The sequence below is a fragment of the Histomonas meleagridis genome (genome assembly GCF_020186115.1).
Source record: "Histomonas meleagridis strain 2922-C6/04-10x chromosome Unknown contig_12, whole genome shotgun sequence".
In the NCBI taxonomy this organism is placed as follows: Eukaryota; Parabasalia; order Tritrichomonadida; family Dientamoebidae; genus Histomonas; species Histomonas meleagridis.
Window position 1 is genome coordinate 314413 of NW_027150759.1, and position 16297 is coordinate 330709.

At 27.2% G+C, this 16297-nt stretch overlaps 4 protein-coding genes across 4 annotated transcripts; 3 read left to right on the top strand and 1 right to left on the bottom strand.

The window, feature by feature from the left end:
- Positions 1-2114: 2114 nt before the first annotated feature.
- On the top strand, positions 2115-3674 carry GO595_001130 (hsp72-like protein; the record flags this gene model as incomplete). The annotated part of the gene is made up of 1 exon (XM_067913895.1): positions 2115-3674. One exon carries the CDS (start codon positions 2115-2117, stop codon positions 3672-3674), a length of 1560 nt encoding a protein of 519 aa, XP_067778748.1.
- Positions 3675-5714: 2040 nt separating this feature from the next.
- Positions 5715-6269, bottom strand: GO595_001131 (WASH complex subunit 3; the record flags this gene model as incomplete). Its single annotated transcript, XM_067913896.1, has 1 exon — positions 5715-6269. The coding sequence occupies one exon, from the start codon at positions 6267-6269 to the stop codon at positions 5715-5717; it is 555 nt and encodes a 184-aa protein (XP_067778749.1).
- Positions 6270-6438: 169 nt separating this feature from the next.
- GO595_001132 (ADP-ribosylation factor-like protein 13B) lies at positions 6439-7218 on the top strand (the record flags this gene model as incomplete). The annotated part of the gene is made up of 1 exon (XM_067913897.1): positions 6439-7218. One exon carries the CDS (start codon positions 6439-6441, stop codon positions 7216-7218), a length of 780 nt encoding a protein of 259 aa, XP_067778750.1.
- A 3602-nt stretch (positions 7219-10820) lies between these two features.
- On the top strand, positions 10821-13585 carry GO595_001133 (TKL family protein kinase; the record flags this gene model as incomplete). Its single annotated transcript, XM_067913898.1, has 2 exons — positions 10821-12464; positions 13529-13585. 2 exons carry the CDS (start codon positions 10821-10823, stop codon positions 13583-13585), a joined length of 1701 nt encoding a protein of 566 aa, XP_067778751.1.
- Positions 13586-16297: the final 2712 nt, after the last annotated feature.

A 16297-nucleotide genomic window follows, 5' to 3' on the forward strand; every position in this document is an offset into this window, starting at 1 on the left:
CTCAATTTCATGCATGATTTCGAAAAATTGTTCTGTAGAATTAAAATCTTCTTGAGAAACCGAAGTATCAACTAATTCATGAAATGTTTTGCCATTACGTAGCTCGTCAATAAGAGGGGATTTATAGGATATTAGAAAAGTGATAAGGAAAAACATTTTTCCTAAAATGTACGTTTAAAATTAATTGACTCACTTCAATCTGCAAATTTCAGTTTCAAAAATTCAATATTTGGGAAAATGTAACAGGAAAGTGAGTCTCCCAAATCTGCAGACCAGACATGCATGCCAAATAATATGTAATTTTTTTACCTTCTTAAAATAGTACTGTTTATATTAAATATGATTCGGTAATATGATATAAATTTTAACTTGAATTAGATTGGAATATCCTTTAGAAACACAATGCTCTCATGGTGAATCCTTTTTGTTTCAAATTTGTTCTAATTTATAAAATAGATCGAAAGTATGACCGGCATAAAAAATAAAAAAACACATTTAAAAATTAATTATATTTTATATATAAAGTTAAATTGGTTCATAATCTGAATCATCTTTATTTAGTGTATCTTTTTCATAATGTAATCCATCAATAGTTGGTTTTAATGGCACGAAAGGAATCATCCACAACAAAATATATTTTCTTGGCCCGAAAATTTCTTCCCAATTATTTATGCAACCTCTATCATAAAACCCTGGAATTTTACGCTTTAAATATTCGAGTGTTGTTTGATTCTTTGTGATTCTTAATGTTTGATAAAAGAATTGATTCAAAAGAAGGGCACCAAAAAATCCAGAAGTCCCGAGATAGAACAACTCCTCAAAAAAACCATAACGATGAATTTTTAAGAGAGAAATTGCACATATTGATAAAAATATAAAAACAAGGTATATGCCTAAATAAAATGTTGTGTTGAGGAAATAACGATGGTTATATAGACCAATCCATTGTCCTACAAAGCCACAATAATGATCAGCTCTTATCACAAAATATCCAACACGCTGTGAAAAACACATACGAGGTGGCTTGGAAAGAGAACGAGCAAATTCAATTTGGTCTTCATCAAGAGCAACTCCACTTCTCATTTCTTCCGTTGAAAATGAAGATTTACCTGTAACTGGATAATAAAATGGAAGATATCCGGGATCTGTAACAATGGTTTTGTATAAGCTATATACACCAATAATAAACGTTATTATAACAAAATATATACACGAATGATATTTCGGAGAAAAATAAATAAATACATGCTGATACCACAAATAATATGAAAAAAGCAATAATATATATGCAGGGAAATTTGGAAGAAATGAAAGCTGATAAGTTTTATATCGAGTAATTGGGTAAATTTCTGTAATCCATATATCTTTTGTAAAGGACCTCCATTTTGTAAGATGAGGAACACCTTTCTCTTGTAAAAGAAAGGGTTCTGATTCGTTTTGTTCTTCCATTTGTATTGGACGATGTATATAAACATTTGAAATATTTTTGTAAAGTATGGAAACCAAATATGCCAAAGTTTGATCAAACTTTAGAGGCTGAAGTCAGGAATCCAGCAACGATAGGTAGGAAGTAGTCATTTTTGCATTTTTAGCATTGGAACAAAACATAATATAACATCAAATCCAGATATTTTTTTTTTTACCGAGAATGTTTTTTCATCATCGTAATGATTGAGAAATAATAATAATCAAAGTCAGTTAGAAGAAAAAACAATTATAAAGATTTATTTCGAAGAAAATTTTTGCTTTTTATCATTAGTGATGTTAATGATATTCGCTCATGCCAGGAAAAACATAAACATTTTTTGGATTTGTTTTGATCCCGTCAAATATAAAGTTCTCAAGTATGTTTGATGTTGAAAAAGTTCGTTTTATGCTTTACATTATGTAAGCTTTTGGGAAAGGGATAAAAAGATAAAAAAGATCGAAGCCTTACCCCTGATAGGAAGTTAAAGTGCACTTCCAAAAAATATTTTATTATGAGTAAAAAGCGAGTTGTTGGCCTCACCAAGCGATTCGGTCTTCAACTTATGTCGAACCGTGAAACCAGTTGTTCAAAAAGTGGCATTTATAAGGTTCTGTGTTTTTTTTGGCATTTTTTGGCATTTCGTTTTATGAAAGCAAAAAACCCCAAACCATTCGTTGGTATTGATTTCGGTACAACTTATAGCTCTGTTTGTTTATGGAGAAATAATAATATTGAATTAATAGCCAACAATAATAGTAATTATTCAACACCGTCTATCGTAACAATACAAGAAGAGGGAGAACCACTTATTGGAGAACCTGCAAAGGAGGCTGCTGTATTTAACCCTACTTCCACAATATACGATTCGAAACGTATGATTGGACGAAAATTTGATTCTAAAGAGATTCAAGAAGATATTAAGCACTGGCCATTTAAAGTTGTTAACCATGAAAATACACCAATGATTGAAGTAAAATTTGGCGAGAAAATCGAAAAATATTCACCTATACAAATATCATCATATATTCTAGGTCATATGAAAGGCATTGTTGATAATTACCTTAGCCTAAACACAAATGACCCTATTGATGCAGTTATTACTGCTCCTGCATATTATGATGCCGTTCAACGTGCGGCCATTATGGAAGCAGCAAAGATGGCGAACATCCATGTATTACGTATTATTGATGAACCAACGGCTGCAGCCATTGCATATGGTCTTAAGAATGAACCATATGAAATTTCCAAGAAAATATTAGTTTTTGACTTTGGTGGTGGTACACTTGATTTATCACTACTAGAAGTCCAAAAATACAATTTTAAAGTCATTGATATAGGTGGTGATATGCATCTTGGTGGTCAAGATTTTGATAATAATTTAGTTGAATATTTTGTACAAAAATTTAATTCGAAATACAAATGTGATCTTCACAAAGATAAACGCGCCATGAGTTTGTTAAAGAATGCTTGTGAGGATGTAAAAACAAGATTATCCAAAGTGCCATCAACTAAGATTTCAATTCCGTCATTATATAATTCAATTGATTATAACGATAAAATTACACGTGCTACTTTCGAAGATATAAATTTTGACCTTTTTGAAAGAATGATGATACCAGTTAAAAAATTATTAAAACATAATAAAGTTAAAAAAGGAGATATTGATAATGTTATTCTTGTTGGAGGTTCATCACGTATTCCTAAAGTTAGGAAAATCCTTTCTGATTACTTTGGCGAAGAATTAATTTCAAAGAACATTGATCCTGATAAAGCTGTTGTCCAAGGAGCAGCAATAGATGCAGCAAATGAAGAAAAAGAGGGCGAATTCCCAATTGTTACATATACTTCAGTTGTTTCACATCCAATTGGTATTGAAACTAATGGAACAGATATGGATATAATCATTGCGCGCGGTGAGCAAATCCCATATAAATCAAAACCAAAATATTATTCGCCTGCAAATAAGTATGTCCCAGTGGTTGATATCAAAGTTTTCGTTGGTGAAAATCCAAAGACTTGTGATAACGTGTTTTTGGGTAAATTTAGATTATCTGGTATTAAAATACCTGATAATGGACAAATTCCAAAGATTCAGGTTGTGTTGGAAGTAGACCAAAATGGAATATTAAGTGTGACAGCTGAAGATATGTGCGGTGGTGCATCAGAAGGTATACAAATACATGTTGAAAAGATCTTAGACTTATAAAAGAAATCAATAAATAATCACAACCCGAATTTTTCCCTTTCATTGTTGAGTGTTTTAATTTTATATTCGACATGAAAAAATTTATACATTGTGAAGAATCACAAGGAAATGTCACCGTAAAATCGAAACTTCTCTGTATGATGATATTATACATAACCTGTGAAGGTTTTGGTGATGATATAAATTTATAGAAATGGATTGACTTAATATTCTTGTATAAACAAAATCGAAGGTTGAGTTCTTCATTATTTCATATTAATTCTTCAACAAATATTTAAGGTTGAATTGAAGAAATCATTCATTTATGTGAGCAAAATCATTTGAAGATGCGTCTGAAAAGGCAATTGAATTCCATCGAAATGATATCTTTAAATGTATTTATGAAAGAAAAAAATGAAAGCAAAGCGAATATTATAAAAAATGATCTTTATTATGTTGTTGCTAACACTTCTTTTGTTGGAGTTTTTCTTTCTATTGTTTTCTGCGAACACTTGATCTTCGGATTGATTTTAATTATTAGCAACATATGCTTCATTTCCTTTTCTTATTGAAAATGAAGATTTGATGTTTATAAAAAAAGTTTTTTAATTAGAATATTCATTAGTACTTTTTTCACGAAGTAAATTTACTATTTCTGTGTATCCTTTTTGTTGTGCAATTTGAAGTGCTGTCAAATATTGTTAAAACATAGACCAAATTATTCAAACATATTATAAATTATTAAAACATATTATAAATTATTAAAACATATTTCAAATTATTAAAACATATATTAAATTATTCAAACATATTTCAAATTATTAAAACATATTATAAATTATTAAAACATATTATAAATTATTAAAACATATTTCAAATTATTAAAACATATTATAAATTATTAAAACATATTATAAATTATTCAAACATATTTCAAATTATTAAAACATATTATAAATTATTCAAATGAATAATTTTTGCATTAACATCAATTCCTTCTTTATCTAAAACATATTTCACAAGTTCAATATTTCCTGATTCTGAAGCAAATGGTAAAATATCTTTTGGAATTTGATTATTTTGAAGGAAATATTTCAAGAGAAATAAATTTCCATTTCTTGCTGATTCATTTATATTATCAACATTAACATTAATTCCTTTTTTTTCAAAAAATGCTAAAATTTTATAATTATCTTTTTTAATACAAAAACTTACTAAATCATTAGTTTTATCTTCAGAAATTTTTGGAATTGATTGTATTTTTTCTAATTTATTTTCATAAATATATTTAAAGATATCATTTTTATGAAATTCAATTGCTGCTTCATATGCATCTTCAAATGATGAATGATTTTGTTCACATAAATGAATGATTTCTTCACTTCCACCTGCAACTGCATATCTACCTGTATTTTTTACTTTTGCACCATTCATAAGTAAATATTTAAAACATTTAATTGCAGAAAAAAATGCTGCATAATCAATTAATTTGACATTTCTTTGATTAATAAATGAACATCTTTCATAAAGTGATGGTTTAATCGTTTGATCAAAATCAAAATTTGTTTGTGATGATATTTCTTGAAGTTTTTCGATTTCATCATTTCGAATTATTTTTGCAATTTCATTCGGATTATGTCCTTCTTTTATTAAATGCTTATGAAGTTCCCAATCATTCTTTGATAATTCTTCATAATTATCTAAAATATATTTTTCTATTGGATAATTTTTATTCGATCTAAATTTCATACGGGTTTGTTTTTGGTTTTCTTTTTCTGTTTTATAATGTGCAAAATATTTTGAATGAATATTTTTAGTGATATTTTTATCAAATAATTATCTATGAATAAATAAACTCAAATAGTCAAGCAATGCTTCGGTCGATATTTTTATTAAACTTTGAGAATTTTGGTGATTTTTTTTAGATCATTATATATATATTTTACGAGTTCTTCATAGTTGTTTGAAAGCATCCAGTTTTTTAAGTCATCTTTATAAAAAAATAACATAATTAAACAAAAAACATCGCTTTGTTTAAATTTATGAAAAAATTAGTTAGAATTAAAGTCCAAGTTCTTGTTCCCTTGGATCAGGTGGCTTTCCTTCTCTTAGGACATTAGGATCAAGTCCTTCAGCTTCCATATTCTTTGCAAGTGACATAATTGGTACACCAATATCTTTAAGTCTGAACCAACGAGCATATAGTGGATCATTTCTTGGCGAATATGGAACATTTTCTTCTGTAGTTTCTGCTTGATTTTCTTCATTTTGTGGTTGCGAATCAGTTTCTGCAGGTGGTTGTGGTGATGGAGGAGGTGGAGCTTGTGGAACACTTGGCGTTTGTACTTCTTCTTGAGGCACAGGAGGAGCTGTTGGTTCAATTCTCTGACCTGGAGTGAAATTAAGATCTTCAATAGACTGTAATTTCTTTTCCAAAATTGCTGTTAATATTTCTACATTGTTAATTCTTTCTGAAACTTCTAAAAGTTTTAGATCACAAATGTTTGAGAATCGATTTAAAAAATCAACTGTTCTTTCAGCAAATTGGTTAACACTTGCAATTATACGGGCATATCCGATGGAGTCAGCATTTGAATAGTCAATAGGATCATCCATTTTAGTTAAGTAAAAAACTGGGTTCGAAAATAACCGTTCAATGAATGCGACCGTTATTTATGCAACGATAAAAATAACTGAAAGTCGTTCTAAAATTAAAAAACGTACATTGTAACTTTTTGAGTGTATCAGTCCTGACTTTTTGTCCGTTATTATGGTATTTTGAAACATGGGAAGTTGTGTTTCATCAGCAAGAACAATACCATTAGATGATATCGCAATTGCAATTCTAGGTATAGATAATGCAGGAAAAACTTGTTTTCTAAGATCTTTAGCAGGAGACTTTAATTTTGATACAGTTCCATCATCTGGTCTTGGACAAGAATCTTTTATGTATGATGATGTTAAACTTAAAGTATATGATTTGGGTGGAGGCCCTAAGTTCAGAAGTGTTTGGCAAAGATTTTTTGCAGAAATTTGGGGATTTATTTATGTTGTTGATGCTTCTGATACCGAACGTTTTGAAGAAAGCGCTCGAGTTCTTAAAGAAATTACAAGCCATGAAATGATGAAAGGTAAACCATACATAGTAATTGCTAATAAGCAAGATTTACCAAATGCCGTTCCTGCAGAAAAGCTAAAGAAAACAATGAAAATCAGCAAAAACATTGATGTGAAAGACGCTGCTGTCATTAAAGTTGACGGTGACAAATGTAATGAAGGTGTATCTGAATCTACATCTGCATTAATTGGTCAAATTTTGAAGAAATTCGAAAAGATCGCAAAGAAGAGAGTTGTTGACATGGCCAAACAAGAGGAAATTGAAAACAAAGAAAAAGCAGAGAAAATGGAACGAATCAAAAGGATGAGAGAAGAAGAGGCAAAGAAGGCAGAAGCAAATGAGGATGAAAAGGAATACTCTAAGAGTGATAAAGAAAACTCTAAAAGCGATAAAGAGGACTCAAAAAGTGACAAAGAAGGATCCAAAAGCGAACATGAAGAACAATAAATATTATCATTTATAACTATTTCAATTTTTTACTTTTCCTATTAACACAAACTTCGAACGCACCAAAATGTTTAATCATGTTCAATCTCCTATCATCACACCTCTATTAAAGTCATTTATAAATATGTCATCCGAAAAATTATTATAGAAATTTCAGAATGACAATATTTTTTTCTGTGAAAAACAGTTTTCTGGTCATTTAATTTGTCTATCGTTTGTTCATTAATTTTTTATACTTGCAGTATGATGAGTAATAATTTTTTTATAAATCTATATTTATAATAATATTTTTTTCCACAATATAAAATCATTGTATAATTAGAATTTTTCCATTTAATTGTTTTTTATTTGTCAACTTGAAGAGAATTCGAAATAGTTAACAATTTCATAATTACCAATTCTTTTATTAGTAGATTTTTGTTGTACCTATGAAAGAAATTGTTATCTAAAGGATTTATGTTCTAGAAGATAAATGAGAATATTTTACAAAAAAATTAAATCATAAATTATGAAAACATTGAAATCAAAAATCATTTTATTTTTATCAAATAATTCAAACAATATATTTTTATTAATTTACACAAAAATTAGTTAATATTAACTGTATTTTCTATTCTTTCAAAAACGATTTTATTTGTGAAAGATTCATCAATCAAATGCGAGAACACCATTGATCTTTTCCACGGAAGGTTAAATGGTATATTCTTAACCAATGTTTGATCCTTTGTATCTGATCTCATTTTTGTTTCATCGAATTTAGGGTTATATCTTTTAATGAAATTTGCGAAATTTGCGTACACATCATTTGGTATTCTATCGAAAGTATTATTTTCGAAGTATAAATTACATTGTTTTATATTATGTACCATGCACCATTTTATAGTTAAATTCATTAATTCGATTCTTATTTCGATTTTATAACTTTTAAATAACCAATATAACACTTCGATTTTAAACGGCAAAAAATTTACATCAGAATTAAATCGATAAAAAGAAGACAAACATAAAATTATTGATTCCAGAATAGAAATATATTTCTTCTTAATCGAATGTTCGATTAAATTATTTAATGATTCATAAAACACAGGAAATATACCTTCCATAGTTTTTAATCCTAAAATATGTTTTTGAAATGCAATCGATAATATTAATAATGAACGTACAATTTGTCGGATTTTATATGAATGATCTTTTTTATCAACTTGATATAAAAATGTTAAAAAGTTTTGTATCAATAATTCAATTGCTTGGAAATCCAATTCATAATGTGTAATTAGTTCAACGGCACAATAAAAATAAATAGGCTCATCCGAAACTATTAAAAATCGAATAATTCGTGATAAGTTTCGTATCGGTATTTTAATATTCGCAAATATTATTGCATAAATTGGAAGCATCGTATGTTTTGGTTCTAAGAATGTTAAAGAACGAAAATTATCCGAATTTTTGGTTAATATATTCGAAATAATTAAATAAATATCTAATAATCGTATCGAAATTGGATTATATGTTAATGTTGTAGGACATGATATTATATAATGTAAAACTTTAACAATAAATTCAAAAAATGTGATTGTTAATATATTATTTGTTGATGATTGTGATATTAAAATCGTTGAAATAAATGGTAAAATAGATCGAAATAATATTAAAAGTAATTGATCAATTTGTGGATCGAAAAATTTTTCAGCTGATTGAATTAATAATGTTATTGTTCGAATATGTTTCATCATATCTTGAAAATGATATTTAGTAATTTCATTTTGTTCATTAATTACTAATGAATTAAATCGTGTGAAATATATATATAACCAATATAAATAACATTTATTACCTTTTTCTGGTGTAATATCTTTAAGTTGATCAGAAACCCAATAAAAATCATATGAAAAAACATTTAAAATATATTGAGCTTGTTCTGAAAATCGTGAATATTCTTCTATGAAATAATCATATAAATAATTTCCAAGAAATGGAATTAATGATGCAAATGAAGCCGTAGTATTATATAAAATTATTTCTTCAAATAAGGCAGGACAATTCATTTTTTTAAGTTTTTGTATGAAATTTGAAAAAATAATCGATGTATTAGGTGATATTGTTGTTAAAGATAAAGATGTCATCAAGCAACTTTTTGAAAAGTAACCCGCCCCAAGTAAAGTAGTCAAAAGTAATGTGTCTTCAAATTTGATTTCATGTTCTTCATCAGAAAATGAATAAATAAAACGATTACATAACATAATCGTATGAGAAGCATATGAAAAAACAGAATTCGTATGGTACTGAGGTTGTTTCGCAAGATAAATAGGATCAGGCAATAAATAATAATCTTTTGGTAAAGATTTTGTTATTTTAAAAAAACAAACTGATGGAATAAATAATGAAATTATAAATATCTTTTGTTCAATTGATGATGCGCTATTAGTAAAAATTTCATTAATTAATTTGGCTTGTACTATAGAAAGACTAAGCAAATCAGAAATATTATATGGTACTGTGGTAAAATTATAAATATATGCAGCAGCTAATGGAATTATATGAAATTTTTCAGCTGGAAATTGGTTTTTTATAAATATTAAGTGGCAAATTATTTTTTGAATTTCTTCTGAGGTAGGTTCAAACAAAGAATATAATCTTGGGATTACACTAAAAATTTTGTAACTTTGTTTCTGTTTATCATTAACAGGCTTTATCGCAGCATTCATATACATAATAACATTATCTATTGTAAAATTTATTGGAAAAGGTGTGAAACATTTAAATTGTGATATGTCATGATTAAATTTATCAATAGTAATAGATTTTGCTTTGCTTTCCACATAGCTCCTAATTATTTTTTCATTATACTCAGGGAATGATTTTTCTATCGAAATGAGAGAAAGATCATTCTGGAGCATTTATGTTAGCATAAATAATTGAATGAAAATAATTGACATTTCCATAAAAAAATGGGAAAGCATAAATGTATCATTTGCATGAAACATCGCAATAATGTATGTGTGCTTGTTCCTTGTATGCATATTATTTGTTTAGATTGTTTAAATAAGTGGATTAAACAATCTGGTCAAAATTGTCCAATATGTAGAACTCCTTTTACAGAAACATATTCATCAAATGAAAACGGTGAGTTAAAACAAGTCATTAAAAATGAGACCAAAATTACTTTTAATCCAAATGATTATCCAAAACCTAAAGGTGATTCTCAATGGGAATCTTACTTAAGGAAAATTTGGAATCTTTTGCCAAATAGAATTTGGGAGTTACTTAGTAATTCAGGAGTTAATGATGTAGTTATAGTAACTTATGTAATGTCAATTCTTGCAAAAAATTCAAGAGAACAATCAGAATCTTTAATTAATAACTTAGTTGGAGAATTAGTTCCGAACTTTTTTTCAAATATTTTAAAAGTTGAACCAAAATCAACAAATTCAGATGAGATTGACTTTGTAATATTTTGATCCATTTCAACTTGTTAATTGTATAAAAACAAATTTTACTAATTAAACTGCGAATATTTGCCTTTGTTAGAAAAATCAATAAACTTCTATGGTATTTTTTTCTTTCAGAAATTTGTGAAGTTTATGTTTTAACGGTTAAAACAAATGTCGGTACTAAAGAGTCATTGGATTTGCAATTTAGGAACCGAAATACATCAACTTCTTCTTTCTTACAATAACTTAGCTATCCACAAAGCTAAAGTTGCTTGTTTATGTAATGAACTAAATAATTTTTCAAAACAAATTCTTCCACGTGTTAAAACAGATGAACAAGTAACTCCTGTTCAAAACGTTATGCTCCGTGAACTTATGCAATGTATTCATAATCTTAAAATCCTCTTTAGTCAGTTTACACCAAATACTCTTGCCGAAACGTTATTACGAGAAAGTCCTACATCAGCAGGAGAAAAACTGAACAACTTCCGCCAAACCTTTAACAAAATTGTGAAAGATCTTGGTATTTGTAATTATGATCCATGTCCATTAGATGATGCACAATTAAAAGTAGATGATTCTGATGATGTAAATGTCATTGTTATGTATCTTGGGAAGTTAGCTACTAGTAGTCGTACCATTATTGAACAACAAGAATATACACGTAAACTTAATGAGTACAAAGAAATCCAAAAGAAATATCAAGAAGAAGAAGAGAAAAGTCAAATCCAAAAGAACGAAGAAAGTCGTATCATGACACAAGAAGAGATTAACTCACGCGTTACTGACTTAGCAGATTATTCAGTTAATTTTGATGACTTTGAATTACAAGCGAAAATTGGGAACGGAGCATTTGCTGAAGTCTTTTTAAGTTATCAAAAATCCACGCATAAGATGGTTGCTTTAAAGAAACTCTTTAATCAACAATTTACTGTTAAAGAGTTTGAAATGTTTTTACGTGAAATTAAAATCTTTCAAAAGTTACAACACTTTGCAGTCTTACAATTTGTAGGTGTATGTTTAAGACCACCGTTTTGTATTGCCACTGAATATATGAGTGGCGGAAGTTTATTCACACGATTACATAATGGATCCGAATTATATGGTACGAAACTTACGATTATAGCACTTGGAGTTGCAATTGGAATGGCACATTTACATGATAATAATATGATTCATCGAGACTTAAAATCAACAAATGTATTATTGGATGCTGATGATTTCCCACGTATTTGTGACTTTGGAATGAGTCGAGAAATGGCAGGTCCAAATGACCCACCAATGTCAGGCGGAGTTGGTACAGCACAATGGATGGCGCCCGAAGTTATCCAATACCAAAAATATGATCAAAAAGCCGATGTTTATTCATATGGTATTTTATTATGGGAGTTATTAACAAGAGAAGTACCATTCCAAGGATTAAATAATGTACAAATTGCTATAGCTGTAACTAATAGAGATAGTCGACCATTAATACCACAAAGTTGTCCACCGAAATTAAGTCAATTAATTAAAATTTGTTGGGATAAAGATCCAAATAAAAGACCCGACTTTAAGATGATAACAAAAGCATTCGAAAGTGGAGAAATTTCATTCCCTGGTACTGAACAAGAATTTGTTCAAGCTTATGTTAATCAATTTTCAAAAGTTGAGACTAAATCAACAGAATTTAATCCAGAAAATGTTTCCAAAGAATCAGTACAACAAATTATTAAAGAAATTAATGACCCTAATAAGAGAGATGATGGAATTTCTAAGATGTTATCAATTAAAGAAGTTCATTTATGGACTAAGTTATTAAATGAAGCTGGAATAGTACCAATTTTATTAGATTTGATTTCAAGATGTAATTTAGCGAACTCCGCATTTAATTTAATACATTGTTTATCATTAATATTAAGTGATGAAGAAGTTGTTAAAGAATTCATTGAATTATCAGGAAGTCGAACTGTTTTAGATTTGTTTATTAAATATGGTACTACTTCAATGATAGGAATTATCGATTGTTTAACATGTATAGTTAACAATGATAAATTAGTACAATTTAGTACTGAACATTTTACGAAACTTTCATCATTTTTAGTTTCAAATGATTTAAGAATTCGAATTGATACAACGAAATTAATCTTAAGTATATTAGAGAATCATTCATATGATGAAGATATTTCATTAAATTCATTAATATCGAATGTCATTTGTAATATTCGACCTGGTGCACGAACTGAATTATTAACAGTTTCCTTAAAATTATTAAATGAAATGTTAGAATTACCAAAATTATTTACATCGATTATTCATTCTGATACACCAATTACAGTTTATTCATTAATTACAAATAATAATAAAGATGAAAATGTACAAATAGAAGCATTAAAATTATTAAAGAAGATGTTCCAAGGAATGAGGCCTTCAATGAACATAGTCTCTATGTTTGTTAAAGGATTTTCTGATATTATTAATACAAATCAAAATAACTTTAATCTTATAAGTTTATTACTTATAGTTTTAGCTACATTACTTAAGTCACCAATCATATTTAAAGAAATTAATGAATGTGAAACCATTTTAGAATCATTTAAATTCTGTTTTAAATGTGAATCAACAAAAGTTATTATATATTCATTAAAGATTTGTTATGCAATTCTGAATAATATAATTACATTTGAAATGTTCTCTAAACTTGGAAATGATTTAATTCCACTTTTAATTAATACTAAATCAGAATCAATTACATTATTATCAGCATCATGTTTAATCTCTATATTACATAATAATGAAGACAATAAAGAAATATTAAAGAATGGATCGAATGAAATAAAACAATTTTTAAATAATTCATTAACTTCAAATAAATCTATGAATGCCGAAATCGGTTTAAGATTATCTGGTATAATATCATCGACATTTTCCGGAGCAATTTTCTTAGAGAAGAATAACATTATACCTAAAGTTTGTAATTTATGTAATTCTAAAGAAGATGAAAACCGTAAATTATCATTTATATCAATAGCATCACATTCATTATCATATCCAATGTCTAATTCAATCATTGATTTCATTCCATCGATTTTAAATGTTATTAACGATGATTCGATATTTCCATATCCTTTAATTACTATTGTAAATTTGGTAATAAATCCAAAGGCAGTAATTTCTTGTATACCATTTTTGGAGAAATTAATTCCTTTGTTGGATGTTAATGAAGAAGAAAATAAAAGTCGAGTTTTGACGGCATTACATAGAATAGTATTAACTCATGAAGGAATTAAATATTATAAAGATAAAAACGTTTTGTTGAAATTATTAAATAAAATTTCAAACCTTTTGGAAACACAATACTCCAGATTGGCATTTGAAATAATAGAAGGAATCGCTCAAATTAAAATAGGAAGAGAGGCATTGATAGAGGCTAAAATGAAACAATACTTCTTGGATAACTTGAAATTAATGCAAACAACTGACCCGTTAAGAGAAATGTTTTTAAGAATTTATTCAAGAATTGAAGAAGAATGTTGAATGTCATAATAAATTGAGAACTTTTAAAATATTTTTTTTGAATTGTAAAATTGTTTACGTTACAGAAAAGTGCTTCTGTATTATGTTAAAAATTTATTGTTTAAAAAAAAATCGAAATATTATAGAAAAATATATTTTGGTGCGTTGTGAATCATCGGTGGAGAAGTGTGTTAAAAATTATTTGCTTTGTTTCCGTTGGTATTTGTCTTGAAAAATTTATTGGACAGACAATTGATTTGATAGACAGATTTATTGAGTAGACTTTATTTTTATTATTTATTTTTTATTTGTTACTGTCTTTTCTTTTGATTATGTCAATTAGAAATAGAGATAAAAAATCCAAATTTCATTTGTTTTTATTATCACTATGTAGTTGTTTAATTATATCTAAAATCTTGCTTCTAAATATTACATTTAATGAGGAAATATACTTTAAAACTGTTATTAAAACAAATTTTCAACAGAAGCTGTTGTTTGTAATTTTAACAAAGATAAATGATAAAAGACCGGAAATAATGAACCATGTGTTCACACAGAATATAAATAAAATGATAGGATACAGAGCAATTTATATCAATTGGAAAAAAGAAAATTCATCTGATATCTATATTCAACATGATAACTTCATTACTAATCGGATATTAAATCTTTATCCACCTGAATATTATTTTAATTTAATGTCTTTAAACAATAGAAAGAGGAGGAAAAAAGATGTTGATTTATTTATGAAATCTTATTTTGCTCTTTCATATTTTTATTATGAAACAAACTATAGATGGGTTCATAGAGGTGTTGATGATAATATTGTTAATATTAAAATGATAGATGAATATGTTGATAAACTTGAAAGAAAATATGACCCATTAAATGAACCTATTATTATTGGGAACTGTATAAAATATCCAAATAGTATTTACTTGCAAGGAGGATCTGGATTTTTATATTCAAGAAAAGCAGTCGAAAAAATGCTTCCTTTTTATGAAGAAGTTATAAAGAATTGCAACAAACCAGAAGATGTATTTCATAATGTTTTTTTGAAAAATCTTGATATTAATTTCTTAAATGCAACATCTGAGAATTTCCTTGGGCATAACTTCGAGTTATTAGATTATTTGAGAATTATTTTTGGTAAAAATATGTTTTTAAGCAATTGTAAAAATTTAAGCTCTCAAAGTATTTCAGGGTGTAAATCATTCCATTCACCAATTAAAAATATTTTGTGTTTTCATCAACAAACAAATGTATTTTTTTCTGTATATTTATCTAAATTTATATTTAATTCAGATGAATCAATTCATTTCTTCATGGACTCAATTGAAGGAAAACCAAAATTATGCAAAAGTTAGAAATTTTTGTTTTTTTCCAAATGCAGAGAATAAAAATTCTAAATGTCTTCTTGTAAGCATTACAACAAACCTTCAATTATTTATATTTGAAACATTCTAGTTGATGAATTTGATTATAATCTATTCACTGAATTCAGAAAACATGTTTTCAACCGTATAATATGTCACGAAAAAATAAATAATATATAGTCGTATGAAAAAACTCTATCCAGCAGAAAAAACACTATCCCCCATTTTTCTAAATAAATAAAATATAAAAAAAATCACAATTTTTCTCATTTGTGTCTGATTGTCTGTTCAATTATCCAGTAGATTTCAAAACTCACATTAGAAAATGATTTTATGAATTTGTTCAAAAACCTATCCCACTATGAGTTTGTTAACATGCATGTTTGTTGGCTGCTGTTTGATAAGAATATAATCTGGCTCTAGTCTGACATTTTATAACAATAATAACATAAACATTTTATCGTCAAATCGAATTAATTTTATCTCTATTTAGCATTAATATCAATTCCTTCTTGTTCAAGAAGTAATTTAACTATTTCTGTATAACCATTATAAGATACTTTCATAAGTGCTGTTTTAAATAATTTAAATAATTTCCAAATATTATTTTGAAATATAAAATTATTAAAATAAATTTTAAAGAAAATAAATAAATATTTTTAGCATTAATATCAATTCCCTCTTGTTTAAGAAGTAATTTAACTGTTTCAATATAATTGTTTTGAGAACTAAATATAAGAGGTGTAACAAAACCTAAATATAAATATCAAAAATTAT